Below are 21251 nucleotides of genomic sequence, written 5' to 3'. Positions count from 1 at the left end.
TCTTTTATTTTTCTTGGACGTTACAAGGCTTAGAACATAAACAGCAATTTCTCATATTTTTAAGAAAATTTCAAATGCCTTTTTTTTAAGGTACCTCTTGAGTTCTGAAGTGGCTTTGAGGGGCCTATGTATTAGAAACCCTGATAAAACACCCCATTTTAAAAACTAGACCCCCCAAAGTATTCAAAACAGCATTTAGAAAGTTTTTTTTAACCCTACAGGCATTTCACAGGAATTAAAGCAAAGTGGAGGTGAAATTTGCAAATTTCATTTTTCTTGCTGAATTTCAATTTTATTCCATTTTTTTTTGGTAACACAGCGGGTTTTACCAGAGAAACACTACTAAATATGTATTGTCCAGATTCTGCAGTTTTTAGAAATGTCCCACATGTGGCTCTACTGCGCTCGTGGAATAAAACACAAGTCCTAGAAGCAAAGAAGCACCTAGTGCATTTTGAGGCCTCTTTTTTATTAGAATATATTTTAGGCAGCATGCCAGGTTTGAAAAGGTGTTGAGGTGCCAAAACAGTAGGAATCCCCCAATAGTGACCCCATTCTGGAAACTACACCCCTCAAGGAATTCATTTATGGTTGTTGTTACCATTTTGACCGCACACTTTTTTCACAGCACCTATTTGAATTGCGCTGTGAAAAAAAAAAAATATGTTTTTTCCAATAAGATGCAATTTTTTATAAAAATTTCTTATTTTCACAGGGAACAAAATACCCATTTTGTTGCCCAATTTCTCCTGAGTGCAGCAATACCCCATTTGCGGCGATAAACTACCGTTTGGGCCCATGGGATGCCTCAGAAGGGAAGGAGCGCTGTGTGTTCTTTGGAGTGCAGATTTTGCTGGTTTGGTTTTCGGGTGCCATGTCGCATTTGCAGAGCCCCAGAGGTATCAAAGCAATGGAAACCCACCAGAAGTGACCCCATTTTGGAAACTACACCCCTCAAGGAATTCATTTATGGGTAATGTGACCATTTAGACCCTACAGTTTCTTCACAGAACTTGTTTGAATTGGGCTGGGAATTAAAACAAAATTAATTTTTTCCAATAATATGTAGTTTTGGCTGAAAATTTCTTATTTTCACAAGAAATAAAATACCCCATTTTGTTGCCCAATTTGTTCTGAGTGTAGCAATACCCCATTTGTGGTGATAAACTGCGGTTTGGGCCCATGGGAGGGCTCAGAAGAAAAGGACCACCATTTGGCCTACTGGGGATTTTCTGGTGCGAAGTCATGTATGCAGAAGCCCCTGAGGTACCAGTACAGTTGAAACCCGCAAGAAGTGACCCCGTTTTAAAAACTACACCCTTAAGGCATTCATCTAGAGGTGTAGTGAGCATTTTGACCGGAGACCTACACCCCATAAACTGTAATGTGGGTTCTCCCGGGTATGGCAATACCCTACATGTGGCTGTTATCAGCTGCCTGGGCACACAGCAGGGCCCAGAGGGGAAAGACGAGGGGGGATAAGCTGTGCGGAGTACATCAGGGTAAGTAAAATTGGGGTAAATTATAAACCAAGGGATGTATTATAAATTTTAAAACACTCTTTCATACAGAGCTCTGGTTTTTCGGGACACGTGTCATTGATATATTGTGTCCTCCCTTATCCCCCTCTTATAGCAGACTTTGCACCTCTTTTGACTTTTTCCCTTCTTGCCAATTTGGGGAACTTCTCCTGGAAAGTGTTGCCCTGGTGCGATGCGTGTGGCCCCGCTTCCAGAAGTACTGGGTGCCCCCCCTTCTTGGTCCCTAAAGATTAGGTTCTTGATAATTACCTCTTGAAATTCCAGGAAAGTTCCCCTCTGGCCTGTACATCGACGAAGCACGTACACATTGTACAATGCCATCTGTATGATGTGCATGGCCAGCTTCTTATACCACACCGCATGGCGCTGTAGGGCTTCAGGACCATGTACCTATTGTACCTATTGTAGTCCAGGATGCAGTCTGGTTTGGGGGTGGCCTTTCCTTCATATATCCTAAATCTGTAGGTATACCCTGATGCACTCTCGCACAGCTTATACATCTTCACGCCATACCTTGCCCTCTTACCCGGCAGGTACTCGTGGAATTGAACCCTCCCTTTAAAATGTACCAGGGACTCATCAATAGAAATATACTTCTCGGGGTTGTATGCTTGGGAAAACCGGGCACTGAAACGGTCTAATAGGGGTCTCTGTTTATACAAACGGTCAAAACTGGGGTCATCTCGGGGTGGGCACGGCTCATTATCAGTATAATGTAAGAAGCAAAGTATTGCCTCATTTATTTATTTTTTTAGGTTACAGTTCACTTCTGAAATTGTTTTGAGGGACCTATATATTAGAAACCCCTCTCAAACACTCCATTTTAGAAACTAGACCCCTCAAAGTATTCATAACAGCAATTAGAAAGTTTATGAACCCTTTAGGTGTTTCACAGGAATTTAGAGCAAAGTAGAGGCGAAATTTACATATTTTTTTTTGTCAGAAAATCCTCTATACCATTTTTTTTATAAGACAAAAGTTTTTATCACAGAAACGCAACTTAATGCGTATTGCCCAGATTCTGCAGTTTTGAGAAATATCCCACATGTGGCCCTAGTGCAGTAATGGACTGAAGCACCGGCCTCCGAAGCAAAGGAGCACCTAGTGGATTTTGAGGCCTCTTTTTTATTAGGCACCATGTCCGGTTTGAAGAGGTCTTGTGGTGCCAAAACAGTGGAAACCCCCCAAAAGTGACCCCAATTTGGAAACTAGACCCCTTGAGGAATCCATTGTAGTTTTCTTGGGGTGCATGCAGCTTTTTGATCAGTTTTTATTCTGTTTTTAGGTGGCGTGGTGACTAAAAAACAGCAATTCTACTATTGTTTTTTTATTCTATTTTTTTTACAGTGTTCACCGTGCGCTATAAATGACACATTCACTTTATTCTGCAGGGTGATACGATTATGGTGATACCAGATGTTTATAGGTTTTTTTTTATGTCTTATGGCGTTTGCATAATAAAATACGTTTTGTAAAACATCATTCACTTTTTGTGTTACCTTATTCTAAGCGCCAGAACTTTTTTATTTTTCAATCAATAAAGCCGCGCGAGGACTTATTTTTTGCGTAACGAACTGTAGTTTCCATCAGGTTTTTTAGGTACATGCAACTTTTTGATCTCTTTTTATTCCATTTTTTGGGAGGTGAAGTGACCAAACAATTGTGATTGTGGTACGGTTTATTATTATTTTCTTTTACGGCGTTCACCGTGCGGGATAAATAACAAAATAATTTTGTAGTTCAGGCCGTTACAGACGCGGCGATACCAATTATGTATAGTTTATTTGTTTGTTTATATATTTTTATTAATAATAAATGACTGATAAGGTAAAAAGGGGGATTTTTACTTGTAATACTTTTAAAACTTTTATTTTCTTATTTTTACACATCTTTTTTTTTACTTTATTACTTTGTCCCACTAGGGGACTTGAGGGCAGGAGGACCTGATCGCAATTCTAATACACTGCACTACATGCGTAGTGCAGTTTATTAGAGCTGTCAGCTACTCACTGACAGCAAGCATAGTGGGTCCAGACTTCGTCGATGGCATAGCCGGACGCCATTGTTTGGTGTCCGGTTGCCATAGTCACCATCGCCGGCCGCTATCGTGTAGCAGGCCGGCGATGGCAGCTTAGCCCCTAAAAAGCTGCGATCGCTATAGAACGCAGCTTTTAAGGGGTTAATCAGCGGGGACACAGCAATCGGTCCCCGCTGTAGGAGCTGTGACAGCTGCTGTACGAGACAGCAGCTGTCACAGCTCCTGTATGTGTCGGGAGGACGGCCGTTACTCCCGAGACGTACTATTAGGTCATGGAGCGCGAACGATACAGCTACCATGACCTAATAGTACGTCCAGGAGCGGGAAGGGGCTAAGTCTTGTTTGCCAAAGGGATCAAATACTTATTTCTCTGTGCACAATGCAAATAAATATATATAATTTTGACAATGTGATTTTCTGTTTTTTTTTTTTTTATATAATCCATCTCTCACTGGTAAAATTAACCTAGCCTAAAAATTCTAGACTGTTCATGCCTTTGACAGTGGGCAAACTTACAAAATCAGCAAGGGATCAAATACTTATTTCCTTCACTGTACCTCTTATCTTAAAATGTTATTCCCAACTTGAGTCAAATTTTTTTTTTTAGACATTCTAAGCTGAAATTAAATAAAAAAACATTTTGTGTTCAAATTTTTAAAAAATTAATTCCCTAACTACATTTTTTTTTAAACTTGATAACTCAGCTAGTGCTGGTTATCTTTTCTAAAAAGGGGTGGGAGCGGCTCGATGTCAATCAAGCCGCTCTGCAGTGTGCGCGCTCCCGACGTCGCTAGATACTGTAGTTCTAGCAGCATCGGGAGAATGTTCGTTTCAACACACACACACACACACACACACACACACACACACACACACACACACACACACACACACACAAACAAACAAACAAACAAACAAACACAAAGATACATACCTTGAGCGGACCGCTGACTTCTCCCGACTGGTGGCCGGCCCGGCATCTAATGCGCATGCGCCGATATACGCGTTCATGCTAGAAATGACATCCTCTCCTAAGGACGGAGAGGATATCATTGCGCATGCGCGGCCACCGCTAAAGGTAAATAGTGGTGGCCGGATCCCTAGACAACGAGCTTCAAATAAAGAGGGACGGACAGCAAGAAGAAGAAAGAATATCCCGAAAACGACATCGCTGGGCTAAAGACAGGTAATTATAAAAGTTATTAATTTTAGAAGGGTGAGTTTAATAGCTTGATTTTTGTAGATGGGAATAACCCTTTAATTTACGGACCCCTAGTGTGTCTGATACCTCCCTTAGATTAGATTATTCACAGAAATCTATAAACTATGGCACGCTGTATTGTAGACTTTTGAAAAGGTATAGGCTTTGCCGATACCTGCACAAACCTGAAACACATACGATTCCATAAACAAAGCTATCTATACTGCTATGTATACTTCCTCCCATTTTATACAATTTACAATATTTGAATCAAAAATACCTGATATGTTAGTTCCTTGATCCGGCGCTCAAATTTGCGGACTCCCTTCAGTGATTCTGAATTGTGGCGCTGCTCTGTCTCCAATTCATTTTCTAATTCACGCACCTAAATCAGAAGTTATTTACTGTTACAGAACTTTCCTAAAAATAAAATACTAATTTTACGAAAATGGATATATGGATACATCTATCTATCTATCTATCTATCTATCTATCTATCTATCTATCTATCTATCTATCTATCTATCTATCTATCTATCTATCTATCTATCTATCTCATATCTATCTATCTCATATCTATCTATCTCATATCTATCTATCTATCTCATATCTATCTATCTATCTCATATCTATCTATCTATCTCATATCTATCTATCTATCTCATATCTATCTATCTATCTATCTATCTATCTATCTATCTATCTATCTATCTATCTATCTCATATCTATCTATCTATCTATCTATCTATCTATCTATCTATCTATCTATCTATCTATCTATCTATCTATCTATCTCATATCTATCTATCTATCTATCTATCTATCTATCTATCTATCTATCTATCTATCTATCTATCTATCTATCTATCTATCTATCTATCTATCTATCTATCTCTATCTATGTCTATCTACAGCATCTATCTATCGATTTGTCTGTCGGTCTATATGTCTAGTATATCTACTTCTTTATGTCTATTATAGTTTATCATTATAGTCTATCTTTTTTCTTATATCCATATATCGATAAATACACATAACATATTAACAGAACATTTATGGAGTTCTTAAAGTGCCATACCCGTGACTCAAGCTTTTGAATCTGTTTTTTGCCTCCTTTAAGTGCAATCTGCTCTGCCTCGTCCAGCCTCTTCTGTAAATCCTTAATAGTCTGTTCCATGTTTTTCTTCATCCTCTCCAAGTGAGAACTAGTATCTTGTTCTTTCTTAAGCTCTTCTGCCATCATGGCAGCCTGAAAATACAGAAAAACTTAAGAGTACAGACTACAGTCACAAACCAATCAATAATATGAGACATATTACATTAGACTTCTGAAACACGAAATAACAATGAGATTAGCAAGTGATTTGGTTTATATTTTCCCTGCAATTCATTATAAGACTTGAAAAGCATTTATAGAACTGGACAATGAATATATGATGTATGTAGTGGTAGGTGTAGACTCACATCAGTAATAGCTTTCTTCGCTTTTTCTTCCGCATTTCGGCATTCTTGAATAGCCTCCTCTACTTCATTCTGCATATGGGACAAATCACTCTCCAGCTTTTTCTTCTGATTGATGAGGCTTGTGTTCTGCAAAACGATAGATATTAGAATAGAGAAAACCAATAGCTCTATCATTTTTAATCAAGATATTTTATGTGTTTAATTTTCTTCCTGTTTTTAAGATCTCTGCTTGAATCTAATAGAAGCATTCTGTGTATGCATTGATAGGCTGAAAAGAGTTCCTGACCAGGACAGGCTCATAGATGAGGCATGAATTGTAATTGTGCCATTTTTCTGAAGCAATTGTATTGAAAACTTGCAATATTTACTAAGCCCCAAACCCTATTTTCCAATGCGAAGTGACAGAAAGGGGACATGTCTTTACAGTTGTATGCAGTGTGAAGAAAATAGAAAAGACCTCACTTTTCAGCTTATGGATGAATACCGCGCGCGCTGCAGAGAAAACCGTGCACCAGTATTAGTAATTATACCCCAATGTGTCTACACAGGGCAGAACTGGCCGACAGAAAGACAGGGTGATAGGTGTACATACAATAGAGACAAACCATGTGGCTACTATGGAGCCCTTGGAAAGAGGGGGCCCACCACTCTTTGGTCTCATCCCCTTTACTACTGAATAACGAGAATCTATACAAAACTCATCTCTTCAAAGGACCTGCATTCTTAGCAAGCATGGTAGTATGGGAATTGTCCCAAGTGTCATGAAAAAGCATAGCTTGGGCAAAAAACACCAGGTCCTTCTACCCTGGCTGGTAAAATCTGGAACTGTTATGGGTTTCAATTTTGAACTTTGCTCTTGACCCCTCTCTTCTATGTACACCACTGTCGATGAGGTTCAATACAGACAAGAGCAAATCACTTCCTGATGGGGTCTATTACTTTTTTTGGGTTATCTCACAAATAAGCAAATTAGTCCTTCCTGGTGATGTGCCCTGTATGCAACATAAATAGCCACGTTTACAATTAAGTAGCTAATAAACAATACATAGTGCGTGGTAGGTGCTTTTGGGTAGAAATATGCTTATTAAAAAAATATGCACAACAGTGACTTATATAAGTAATCATGTTCAACACACATATAACAAAGTTTACACACAAAAAAAATATATACTATTTGCATTGGGAATAAATTCTAAATTAAAGTTCTCTTAGTGAAATACTTGGGAGTTCAGTCTGTTAAAAATTCTCAGTACAAATTTACAAAATATAAAGTGTTGAAAAAAACATTAATTGTAGACCTGTGAATGAAGCAAGTTGACCCTTTCTGTAGCTTCTAGGAGTTCGTGCTCCGCCAGTTTCCTTGCACGTTCTGTTTGGTCCAGAGCTCCCCTCAGTTCATCAAGCTCAGCTTGAAGCAGAACGCTCCTTCTCTCATTGACTGCCGCCTGTTCCTTAAGGTCCTCAGTAAGATGTATTGAGTCATCCAACTGGACTTGAAGATCCTAAAGTGATGACATGACTGATAGCTTAGGCATATATAGTTTAATTTACTCTATATTATCTATCCTAAGGCATATAGCGCGTCCGTTTCTCTTGTTTACAAAAATATTTTTTTTAACTACAATTATTATACAAAGTTTATGAATTAGGCTCTGTTTACACCTGCGTCCGTCAATTTCGTTGTTCTGTTTTGTCATAGGACAGAACAACAATATTGAGGGACTGCCGGATCCGTCACGCGACGAACACAAACGGCCTCTTAAACTTATATTGGGCTCCGTCATTTTACCAGAAAAAATAGCGCTGCATGTTGAGCTAATTTTTCGATGAAATGTGATTTAACCTGTGACGGAGGTTCCTGAGGTACCAACGCAGATGTAAACAAAGCCTTAAACAATATCAGTCTACACCCCATTTGTGGCACAGGTTCAGAACAATCGCCAGAAAAACCTCCCAAAGTATGGGAGACGTACTGTACGGTATACTTTTTTGCAAGTTGCTCATGTATTGAAAGTGTTGTTGCCTATTTATTTTAATACAGTTAAATAAAAGATATGCAGAGAAATACTACCTAGATTTATGCCAAAAGAACTTTTATCTTTCGTTTTTTTCAAATTCTCCTGGTTTCCTGTTACTGGAAAGCAGTGCATTGTGGGATGCTATGTTACACAGTAAGAGATAATCTAACCCCCCGACAAAAAAAAAACAACACAAAAAAAAAACATTTTATGAATTTAAAGATGCTTGAGATGTATTTTATTTATTCAGAAAGCATAAATAAACCTATAAGTACTCCCTGCATATTAACCCACATCATCATCTCACATATTAAACTGCACTCTAAACTACCTTAATATGTGCTTGTAGGTTCCGCATGGCTTTGGTTGCTTCAGTAGCTTGTCGGGTAGCATGACTTAACTGGATTTCCATTTCATTGAGGTCTCCTTCCATTTTCTTCTTAATCCGGACTGCCTCGTTTCTACTTTTGGCTTCTGAGTCCAAGTTAGATTGTAAGGATTCAATGATACGCTGTTGGTTTCTCCTGGTTTTTGGCATACAAATAAAAAGTGGATGTATGTACAAGAAGGCTTCAGTTTATAGAAAGTTTTAAATTTTTAGAATTAGAGATATACAGGGCTATGATACTTGTATTAGAATTACACAATAGCCAATAGTTGTTTTTTTTTCTCGTATTTTATCTATACAATAGACATGTGTATGTTTATTTAGTATGTGTATTGGTAGTTAACAATTTAGTTTTTGTTGTGCTGAAGCAAAGAATTACTTAGGGTATGTGCACACACACTAATTACGTCCGTAATTGACGGACGTATTTCGGCCGCAAGTACCGGACCGAACACAGTGCAGGGAGCCAGGCTCCTAGCATCATACTTATGTACGATGCTAGGAGTCCCTGCCTCGCTGCAGGACAACTGTCCCGTACTGTAATCATGTGGTGGTGTGAACCTGTCGAATCCATAACCACTGCTCTATCCCACAAGGGGTGGAAGGGGGAGGCTAAGGGTTCACACAGAGTTTTCTGACTAGTTTTTTGACTCGGAAAACGCGCCAAAAAACGGCCGAAAATGCCTCCCATTGATTTCAATGGGAGGCGGAGGCGTTTTTTTCCCGCAAGCGGAAAAACCGTCTTACGGGAAAAAGAAGGCACATGCCCTATCTTCGGGCGTTTACGCCTCTGACCTCCCATTGACATCAATGGGAGGCAGATAAAGTGTATTTCGCAGCGTTTTTGCTTGCGGCGCTCAATGGCTGCAGGCGAAAAACACAGCAAAAATTGGCGTGCAGGCAGAGCAAAATCTGCCTCAAAATTTTGAGGCAGATTTTCCGCCTTCAAAAAACTCTGTGTGAACCCAGCCTAACAAGCACCGGACCCTTCATGAGGCAAAGTAAATTGGTGACATTAGCCAGCACCACAACAGGGTTTAAATTTACCCCACTCTATATATACCCCTATTAAGAGCATTACAATTTATCAGTATTGCACAAGAAAAGTCAGATGAAGAACCTGTGCTGAAAAAATGAAAAGCCAATGAAGGCACTGTATGAAGTGTACAGTGCTACACCGCAAGAAAACTGGTGTTACCCAAAACAGATCATTTCCTAACCTTGCCAAAATAATAGCTTAAAGGGGCAGCTGATCGCCAAGGGTTGTGCTGAGGGGGTGGGGCTTTATTTTGAGGTGCTTTCTGATGGGACAATCCTGTGTATTAGTTTGTATAAAGAATCTTTAAATGCCATAAGCAGTTCTGCTGTATTTATTTAAAATAGTCTTTAAAGAAGGTTACCGGAATGTAGAAAGAAGCACATTATTTTAGTTAAAGTTTACCTGTCATCAACATTTTTCTAATGTAGGGTACCGTTATAGCAGGTTCAAATATGACGTGCAGAGCTGGCAAACAAATTTTATTTATTTAAAGAGTAACTGTCATTTCAGGAAACTTTTGACATGTCATAGTGACATGTCAGAAGTTTTGATCGGTGGCGGTCTGGGTGCCGAGACCCTCACCGATCACTGAAATGAGAATCGCCAAAATGCGATCAGCACTGGACCGGAGTCTAGGTTAGTATTAGCCCTACTGCCCTAGCTATCTAAAAAAGCTTTTCTACAGGCCAACACATTTTTATATAAGGAGGTATAATTACCTGATAGGGGGATAATACTAACTTAATTTATTTATCTGTTAGGAGAATTCTATACCCTACACTATGAGGGTTGTTTTGTCAAATAAGTTCCCTGTAAAAAAATAAATAAGCTCAACACCTTAGATTTGACTAGACAGTGTTACAAAATTTAGTGTTGCATGCTGTATGATAAACTTGGCGCATCTAGCTAGACATGATAGACACATTACTCTTCCTTATACTGCCAATAAGTTGGCTTAGTTTACACCAGCTTTTTATGGCAACATTTTTGCACACAGTGTCACATTTAAGCCACGACCTTTTACGTTAGACTACGCCAATTTCCCACTAGGCCACGCCCCCTTGTCGAGTGTTGAAAAGTGTCTAAAACAGTTAATAAATGTTGCGCACAGCATGTACGATATAGTTTAAATGAACACAATATAATACGATAAAACAGTGTCACATGGGATCTTATGTGTGAAAACTAGTGCAGACAAGTACTAGACGTGTTGACCATATTACTAGTACAAGTACGAATCAGATTTCAGTTTTTCTTTAAATCAGGTCTGAAAATAAAACACAAATCAGAATAGTTGCTATGGGCAAAACCTCTAGTACTAGTTTTCATACATAATGCCCATAGTCTCTGAATTTGGAGAACAAAAGTAAAAATATTTGCAGATGATACCTTATATTTTCTGTTTCCTCATCTTTTTCAGACAGTTTTCGTTCAAATTCTGCCTTTATCTGAGATAACTCTAACTGAAATCTGAGGGTTTTGCTTTCTTCATGTTCAAGGGCACCCTTATAAAAAAAAAAGTAGGAGAAATAGTGTGAAATAAATTTTTCTGGCATATTTTCATTCAAAAATATGGCATTCGACCAAATTTAATTTTTACGAAGGTCATACAACACAGATGTGTTATTTTTAAATTGTGTATGGAAAGGTGGTTGGGGCTTCTTACTGACGTACCACGCCACTTTTTTCATTAGAATTGCAATTAATTAGAATTAAAGTTACATTTACTTGAATAGTATAGGTTGTCCTCACCTCAGCTTCCTCCAGGGCCACCTGAACCTCTGACTTCTCTTGTTCAACCTGTTTCTTAACCTTCTCTATTTCATGCAAACTCTTATTACCCTCACTGACTTGGTCAGTCAAATCTGAAATCTCCTCTGAAACACAAATATCCACACGTTACAGTCTAGAAATAACTGTGCAATTTAAAGCATAGGCGGCACACAAAATCTACTAGTGACACTTACAATGAAGCCTACGTCTTCCTTGTTCATATTTTGTTTTAAATTACAATCCAAAGGGTTTTTTCACTGCCCCTTCAGCTTTAACCTGGGCTTATGTGTGAACAATAGATTTGGGAAAATGTTAAGGGGTTTCCTTCTGCTTTCTGTAAGGCAGTGTGCTGCATCTGTAACCATCTTCCACTGCTCTGCCTGCAAGACTAAGGCTATGTTCACACTGAGTTTTTTGCAGGAGGAATATCTGCCTCAAAATTCTGTTTGGAAGTTTGATGTAGATTTTCCTCTCCCTGCACCTCGATTTTCGTGGCGTTTTTCGCCCGCGCCCATTGAGCGCCGCGGGCTTAAAACACATCGAAATCAATGGGAGGTCAGAGGCGTAGACGCCCGAAGATAGGGCATGTCGCTTCTTTTTCCCGCGAGGCAGTTTTACTGCTCACGGGAAAAAGACGCCGACGCCTCCCATTGAAATCAATGGGAGGCATTTTAGGGCCGTTTTTGACAAGTTTTGCGGCGCGGTTTCCGCGTCAAAAAACTCTGTGTGAACTTAGCTTAAACAAGGCTACATACACCACACCCCTAAACCAACTCCATCCCCCTCCATATCTCAATAGCTTGAATAAGCTTTTTTGTTGCAAAATTTTCTATTTTGTCAGAGGAGAAACTGGGAAACTTTTAAAAGCAAAGTAAACCTTTGAAGCCTTTTTTTTCTTTTTTTACTAAAACAGTGTATTTTAGTGTTTTGATCAACTATGTTAATTATATTTATTGAAAATAATTTTTACTTTTTCAGATGCAGCTTCTATGTATCGTGGATAAATAGAAGTTGTATCATGCGCTGAAACCTGTATCAGGTCACCGGGACTGACGGATTCGGTGACAGCGGGTCCAGCATGTCTCTGACACTCAGGTTCCAGCTGATCTCGATCACATCTAGGTTAGTAACTTAGATGTGAACGATTACAGGTGGATTATGCGTGTCAGAGACACGCAGGACCCGCTGACACTGAACCCGTCAGTCCCGCGGAGCTGACGGATTCAGGTCTTAGAGCACAGTACAGCTGCTCTAATAAACATAAATTACAAAGTTGCACAAAACACTAAAAAAACAATGTTTTAGTAAAAAAAAAAAAGCCTTTACAAAGGTTTACAAAGCCTTTAAATGCTATATAGGAAATCTAGGTAGGTAATTTGATCACAACAGGCAGATATCACATATATATTTTTTTAAACTATAAAGGTAATACATTTACAATTATTTCCAGTGTTGATGTACATACCTTGCAGATTTTTATTTTCCCGCTTTACAGTTTCTAAGTTATCCAGGACTTCTTCATAGGCATTCTTCAACTTAAACAATTCTGTGCTCAAGCTACGGGCCTCCTTTTGTGAGGCTTCAAGATCAGCCTGGGCCTCCTCATACTTCTGTTTCCAGTCAGATATCATTTTGTCAAAGTTACGCTGCTTCTTGTCCATGGCAGCAGCAGCAGCATTGGATCTCTCCAGATCTATCATCATGTCTTCCAGCTCACTTTGCAGGCGATGCTTAGTCTTCTCCAGTGAAGAGCACTTAGCATTTGCGGCTTCAACGGCCTCTTCAGCCTCCTGGAGACGTAAAGCTAACTTTTTTCTATGAAACAATGTAAAATAAGTTTTTAAAAAAAGCATATACAAATGGAAATTATATATATTGCTGTATGTTAATTTGGCTATCAACTTTATATGTAACGTATGTTACTACTGTATTTGCTATTGATGTAGTTGGGGCAGAACGGTGGCTCAACGGTAAGCACCCAAAAACATACTGAAATGACAAATGGAGCTCTATAAAAATCGGCCATAGAGTGTGTTTAAGTTACAAAATTTAGATTGTTATCTGGCAACCTCTGTACAGTACTGAAGAATATTTTGTCGCTATATAAGCAACAGGAAAAAAATTTAAAGTTAAAGCCATATGTAAATGGTGGAAACAACAGTAAAATTGTAACTGTATTATTAAGCACAGTTTGTAGACAGCATACTTTGCCTCTTCCAATTCCTCTGTCCTCTGAATGGCATCTGTTTCATATTTGTTCCTCCATAAAGCCACCTCAGCATTGCATTTGGACAAACACCTCTGGAGCTCAGCTTTAGCTTCTTGTTCTTCATCAAATTGTTCACGAAGAAGATCACAGTCATGTCGGGCAGACTGAACGGCATGAGCCAGTGCATTTTTGGCCTGAGAAAAAAAATGAATGCCATTTTGTACATGGGTTCCTTCCACCATACAGCCATATTAATATTGCCATTCTTTATATGTTCTGTATAATACCATTTTGCATTTTGGATCCGTCTGTATTTAAAGGACCTAAAGAAGTAGCATTGCTTATTGTCCATACTGGCATTTAATATTTTTTTTAAAAAAATTCTCTTTGTCAGCATGAGGTCTTATACATGAAGCCCTACTGTACCCCCACATGCGTCGAGTTTTAAACGTGGCAACGTGGCATGCTCCATCAGATGTGGTATTATGGAACTATTATTCCTTAGAACTATTGATTCTAGGAAAGAATATTCCTGTAAAACAGTGCCAAATGGAGCACCATACAGTGCCTACAGCTGCACAGTACAGAACCGCAGAGACTCCATACAGCCTCCTGCACACCGCGTTATGGACAAAGCATCACTGCAGACTACAGTGAGTGAATGACCATCATGTATTCTGCACTACACTCTCAACTGATATGGACAAACACAGAACTGTCCCCAAGAACAAACCTTTTACCTGCTCCCGTTAAAAGTTTAAATTAAGAAACTAAATATATTTTCTCTTAGTCCCGTCAACAGCACAACATATAGGAAATCTCCACCCTGTGGGCTGATAGGGCAGGTGAAAATTTTAATTGACACTTGAACACTATATAAAGTGTCCCAAACTCCACCCCATTGTGTATTTTAAATATTTATTAGTAGACTGATGAAGAATATTATAGGGAGAGTGCCTTGTGCTGCTGACGGAACTAAGGGGATACCTATTTACTTTCTAGACCCAAACCTCCCTTACATCATCACAACATATGGGGAGGTTGCAAGTAAAACCTCTTAGGGAGATCTCAAAATTGACTGCCAAAGGTAGTTATTTCCTTAGATATTTCCCAAAATCTTATCATGAGTAATGAAAGTATCTGGGTGTATCTAGAAATATATTCTATCTATATTTCGGTAAAGACCTGCAAAAGAATAGAAATTTGTTAGTCAGTCTGATCATCCACACAAAGGGGGTGGAGCTTGGGGCACCTTGTACAGTCCTGGCCAAAAGTTTTAAAACTGACACAAATTTTGGTTTTCACAAAGTTTTCTGCTTTAGTTTTTATAGTGGCAATTTGCATTAACTCTAGATTGTTATGAAGAGTGATCAGATGAATTGCAATTAATTGCAAAGTCATTCCTTGAAAAAAGAGGAGGGAATGATCCAGCGCTCAAAGAAGGTTTGTAAAAAGGAAACAGTGTTCTAAGTTCATTCCAATAATTTAAAAGATCAAGTGATAATTAAATTATTGGAATAAACTTGGAACACTGTTTCCTTTTTACAAACCTTCTTTGAGCGCTTGCTCATTCCCTCCTCTTTTTTCCTGTTGCCTTGCCATGTGCCGTCACGCAGGATCCGAGCGCTGACTGGATTGAGACAACCAGTGGGTGAGCTGGAGGATTCCTCACGATTTCTCTTAAAAGTCATTCCTTGCCATGAAAATGAACTTAATCACATTAACCCATTTCCACTGCATTTTAGCCCTGCCACAAAATGACCTGCCAACATCATTTCAGTGATCTTCTCATAAGCTCAGGACAAAGGGTTAACAAGGACAGAGCAGCTGATATCTCTCTGACATGCTGATTGAATTATAAGAGCAGACTGGTTGCTTTAAAAACGGGATGGTGCTTGAAATCAGTAGGGTCATCATCTTCTTCTGTTAACCATGGTTACCTCCAAGGAAACATGTGCAGTCGCCATTGCTTTGCATCAAGATGGCTTTACAGTCAAGGACATTGCTGCTTGTAACATTGCCCCTAAATCAACTATTTATCAGATCATCAAGAACTTCAAGGAGAGAGGTTCAATTGCTGTGTAAAGAGGCTTCATGGCGCCTAAGAAAGTCCAGCAAGTGACAGGACTGTCTCCTAAAGAGGATTCAGCTACAGGATCTGTTCAACACCAGTGCAGAGCTTGCTCCATATTGGCAGCAGGCAGGTGTCAGTGCATCTGCACGCACACTGAGGTGAAAGCTTTTGGAGGCTAGCCGGGTGTCAAGAAGGGCAGAAATGTAGCCCCTTCTCTTTAAGTAAAACATCAAGGACAGACTAACATTTTGAAGAAATTACATGGATTGGACTGCAGAGGACTTGGGTAAAGTTATTTTCTCTGTTGAAGCCCCCTACAGACTGCTTGGGACATCTGGAAGAATGATTGTCCGGAGAAAAAAAGCTGAGCGCTACAATGAGTCCTGTGTCATGCCAACAGTAAAGCATCCTGAGACCATTCATTCGTGGGGTTGCTTTTCATCCAAGGTTGTGGGCTCACTCACAATTTTGCCTAAGAACATTTCCATGAATAAAGAATGGTATCTAAACATCCTCCAAGAGCAACTTCTCCCAACGATCCAGGAGCAATTTGGTGATGAACAATACTTTTTCCAGCATGATGGAGCACCATGTCACAAGGCAAAACTGATAATTAAGTGGCTCGCTGAACAAAACATTGAAAATTTGGGTCCATGGCCAGGAAACTCCCCAGATCTCAATCCCATTGAGAATCTGTGGTCATTCCTCAAAAAGCCGGTGGACAAACAAAAACACAGAAATTGTGATAATCTCCAAGCAGTGATTAAGCAAGAATGGGGAATTGCCATTAGTCAGGATTTGGGCCAGAAGCTGACATCCAGCATGCTGGGGCGTATTGCAAAAGTCTTGAAAAAGAAGGATCAGCACTGTAAATATTGAGTCTTTGCATAAACTTGATGTATTTGTCAATAAAAGATTAAAAACTTATGAAATGCTTATAATTGTACTTCAGTATACCAAGGAAACATTTGTCTAAAAGATCTAAAAACACTGAAGCAGCAAACTTTATGAAAACCCAAATTTGTGTCAGTCTCAATAATTTTGGCCAGGACTATATATTGTTCTGGTGTCAATTAAAATCTCTGCCTGTATTATCAGCCCGCAGGTGGAAATTCCCTATATGTTGTGCTGCCGTTAGCGACATTAGGGAATGTGTTATTTCCTGGTGACACTTTTGCTTTTACCTCATTTTAAGTAGTGCTGATCTGTTCACTCCCATAATGCTACCTAGATTAATACTTAATTTATTAGGTTTCATTATTGTGGTGTATGCTGTATCAGTGAATAGCTAAATGACAACTTCTACTGTGCAACATTTGTGCAATGCAACAGTGTTGCCTCACTGTACAATCATGATTTCTTTGACATCTATGAAAATTTAAAAAGGACATTACCTTTGTTTCTTCTTCAAGTTGTTTTCGAAGTTCTTCCACCTGTTGAGTGAATGAAGATTTTCCTCGGGATAGCTGACTTACTAAAGATTCCTTCTCTTCAAGAAGTCTTGAAAATTCTCCTGTTTTGAACATGTATGATACAAATGTATTAAATGTTTAAGGAAATAGTAATCTACTTGTGTTCTATAGCCAAATTTAGATGTACAGTACGTGCAAGCTTTCCCTCCTGCATCTAACCTATATCAATCTAACAGAGGTTGTCTCACCACAGAAATTCCCTTTACTTAGGCTTCATACCTCAAATTATTCTTCTTCTTAAATATGGGTATTTACAGTAAATGCATGGCTGAAGAGCTATTTCTAAATGCAAATTAGTTAATTAATAAGATAATGGAAGCCACATTGGAGATGAATGAAGTATAAAACATATCTGGCTCTGTAGACATCTGTGTTGTGGCTTCCGTTTATAACGGAAGCTCGTAAAGCTGTGAAAAATCTGTTGCCAGTGGTGCCTGATGGACCCCATTGACCTATAGTAGGGTCTGTCAGATTCTGCTGATGTAACAGAGGCTCCGACACACATGCGAGCAGAGCCTTAGTCTATTCAAAGAATAAAGACACTCAGATGCTTTAACTAGTAATAACTTTTGAACTTGGACACTTTTTGTCTGAATAACCATCCTGAGACAACCCCTTTAAGCATGGGATTTATAATTGAGAACACCTTATAAACACTTGAAAATTTGGCCTTGCTAAAAACACAATGTTATGACCGCTCGGAACACTTGACATTGCTTAGAACACAATATTATGTTTCCCACTCACTAAATGACAGTAACAATGGAAGGATATTGCTTTGGCTGAAGGTACCAAATGTTGACTGATAAGCAGTGTTGGACTAAGATATCATGGGCACATTCAATCACTTTCACGCTCCTGTCACTTTCACCTTAAAAACATCTTCAGAATTCGCCCTTTTCTTACTGTGGAAACAGCCAAAAGTCTCATTGTTGCTCTGATTCACTCTCGTCTTGATTACTGTAACTCATTACTAGTCGGTCTTCCTCTCACTAAACTCTCCCCTCTCCAATCTATCCTTAAATCATCAGCCAGGCTCATCTTTCTGACCAACCGCTACACCAACGCCTCTACCCTCTGCCAGTCACTGCACTGGTTGCCCATACTCTTCAGAATTAAATTCAAACAAATTACTCTCACCCACAAAGCTCTCCACAGTTCTGCACCACCTTTCATCTCCTCCGTCATCTCTGTCTACCACCTTGCGCGCTCTCTACGTTCTGCCAACAACCTCAGATTAACATCCGCCATAATCCGAACCTCCCACTCCCGTCTCCAAGATTTTTCACGTGCTGCACCAGTCCTCTGGGATGTGCTACCCCAGACAATCAAAAGTATTCCCAACTTCCACAGTTTTAGATGTGCCCTAAAAACACATCTTTTTAGACAGGCCTATAACATTCCCTAATCTAACTCCTTTCCCTGGCCCCCCTTTACATTAGTCGTGAGGCCCCTTCATTCAGCAGTATCCCCCACACTCCTTGCAACCTAATACACTTCATGTATGTCATACACGGATACTGGCTGGTGACCGGCTCATGCAGTTTTATTTGTACTACCCCTTATGTATAAAAGATGGCTGGACCATTATACTTAAGCATTTTTTACACTTTGTGTCTCCCTTATTTCCTCATAGACTGTAAGCTCTTGCGAGCAGGGTCCTCACTCCTCTTGTTTCAATTGTAAATTAGTTTTGTTAATATGTAATGTCTGATATTGTCTGTACAATGCACCCCCTGAACTGTAAAGTGCTGCGGAATATGTTAGCGCTATATAAATAAAAATTATTGTTATGGGCCCACCAAAGTAAATGATTTTGAGGGCCCACCCTCAATCTATATATAACATGTCCACTTTTAGTTGCATCTTAAATGTTTGTTGTTATCTTTACACAAACTGGACAAATCATCAATAAGGATAAATACGTTATTTTTGACTCCACCTATAAGAAACAGACTTTACTGGCAAGTAATTGGCTCCGAAAACCATTGGGGTCCATTGTTGTGTCAGGTCCTTGTCCTACTCTGCAGATAAGTCATTATAATAAATATGTTTTTCTTCATACTGTTAGTTACTGCTCGAACCGTCTCAGTATGTAACATTATCAGTGAACACACAGCAATTGCTCTAATTCTGTTTATTCTAAAATGTGGATAGAAGAAGTGCAAACTTTAACTGCTTTTCTGGAATTCCTAATTCCTGTTATGGAAACTGCTACATGGCTGAGAACTGAAAAACACTGAATGTACATTGTTATTTGTAGGATGTGTTGGAATAGGCATTGCTGTTCACCACCCATTGTCACATCAATGTTAGTTACAATATCTGATCATTTGCAACAGATTTGTTTTCTTAGAAGTTTACATGTATTTTTGCACTGGTCACTTAGTTTCATTTTACATAAAAATTGGATTGCTATAGCTATATGCCTTCTATGACCTTACACTACTTCTATTGATGTTAATTGTACAAAAGTCATGGGTTGTGTACCATTTTCAGTTTGAAGTTTTCCTTTTTGAGTGGTGAGATCATTCACTTGTCGGGTCATCTCATCCAATTTAGCTTTAGCTTCATTAAGTTGGTCTTCATACGTGCGGCAAAGTTTTTCTGAAATGGCCTGTAACAAAGTCACAAGGGTTCGGGATTATATACAGTATAATTTTTGTTATTGTAGTACTTTTGATGACTGAAACTGAATTTTGTCCCCAGTCCAAAAAATTCAGCCAGTATGAGTATTGGGACTGTTGGTCTGAGCTGGCAATATACATATATGATAGAAACAATTTTACAGGAGCAATTCGTTCTGATTTTAGCATATTAAAACATTTGGGTCATAATGAATATAATGTACTGTGTTGAATCTAACAGATCCTGAGGACTACATTAATAATGGGAGGCTTTCTGTTGACAACACACTGCTTCTGCAGTATTGGGGCAAGTCCGTTGCTTGTCCAAGATTCCTGGTAAACTAAGTGAATTGCAGAATTCAGGTACTACAATTAATAATAATAATAAAATAATAATTTATGTTTCCTCTATTCGAACTCTGTACAAAATTGAATTTTCTGTCTTCATGTAAATTAAAGTTTTAGATATATTTAGAATGCAATTTAAAGAATTTGATTACCTTAGATTTGGACAATTGTTCCATATTTGATGACAGATCATCTGCCTCCAACCTAAACTCGCTCTTTTCCTTCTCTAGTTTTTGCTTCACTCTTTGGAGATTATCAATTTGCTCTCCTAGTTCTGATACACTGTCTGCATGCTTCTTTCTTAAAGCTGCTGCAGTAGCCTCATGATGTAATGTGGCTTCTTCCAGATCTCTGCGAATTTTCAGGTACTCCGCTTCCCGTTTCTTATTCATTTCCAACTGGGCAGATGTTGCTCCACCAGCTTCTTCTAGTCTCTCACTTAATTCTTCCAACTCTCTTGTGAGATCTGATCTCTGCTTTTCTACCTTTGCCCGTGCTGCCCGTTCAGCTTCTAATTCCTCTTCCAACTCTTCTATTCGAGCCTAAAAGGTAACCAATATTATAGCTTAAAGAAAATATATTTATAATGCTAATTTTTATATCAGTCTACAGTTTATTGCTCATCTCCTTCCTTTTGTCTTATATTCATCTTTTATCATATTTACTACCATATAGTAACTATATATACCATATATAACTATATACTAAAAAGTAATTAAATTGGATTTTGCATGTTACATAATAACCATCTACTTACTTGAAGTTCCTTTATTTTCTTCTGAAGCTGGATGATAATGGCTTGTTCATCTTCCATTTTAGAAGTCATCTGATTGATTTCAAATTCCTTCCTATTAATACCAGCAAAAAAAAGGAAGAAAAAACAGCTAAAATAATATAGGTATTTCCTTAAGTTATATAGAAAGGTAAACATATAGTAAGTCCTATCGCATGTCCTACATTGCAGTATGATACTCCAATTTTGATGCACTATACAGTATATATTTTATTGAATGATAAAGTGATTGTCCTAACAGGACAATGCCCTATTAGGGTTTGGG

General features: G+C 38.7%; 1 protein-coding gene across 1 annotated transcript in view; it reads right to left on the bottom strand.

The window, feature by feature from the left end:
- Positions 1-21251, bottom strand: part of MYH15 (myosin heavy chain 15) — a 57513-nt gene that overhangs the window by 6536 nt on the left and 29726 nt on the right. The window contains exons 26-38 of the mRNA XM_075851119.1: positions 20951-21041; positions 20346-20735; positions 19709-19835; positions 17141-17259; positions 13670-13866; positions 12929-13278; positions 11443-11567; positions 11080-11195; positions 8595-8787; positions 7544-7747; positions 6246-6371; positions 5860-6030; positions 5061-5165 (exon numbers count right to left, since the gene is read on the bottom strand). Coding sequence (XP_075707234.1) covers positions 5061-5165; positions 5860-6030; positions 6246-6371; positions 7544-7747; positions 8595-8787; positions 11080-11195; positions 11443-11567; positions 12929-13278; positions 13670-13866; positions 17141-17259; positions 19709-19835; positions 20346-20735; positions 20951-21041 — 2314 coding nt within the window. The remainder of the gene's footprint in view (positions 1-5060; positions 5166-5859; positions 6031-6245; positions 6372-7543; positions 7748-8594; positions 8788-11079; positions 11196-11442; positions 11568-12928; positions 13279-13669; positions 13867-17140; positions 17260-19708; positions 19836-20345; positions 20736-20950; positions 21042-21251) is intronic.

Source organism: Rhinoderma darwinii, chromosome 2 (assembly GCF_050947455.1).
Source record: "Rhinoderma darwinii isolate aRhiDar2 chromosome 2, aRhiDar2.hap1, whole genome shotgun sequence".
In the NCBI taxonomy this organism is placed as follows: Eukaryota; Metazoa; Chordata; class Amphibia; order Anura; family Rhinodermatidae; genus Rhinoderma; species Rhinoderma darwinii.
Note: the sequence above shows the minus strand (reverse complement) of the source record. Positions and strands in the feature narration are given on the sequence as shown.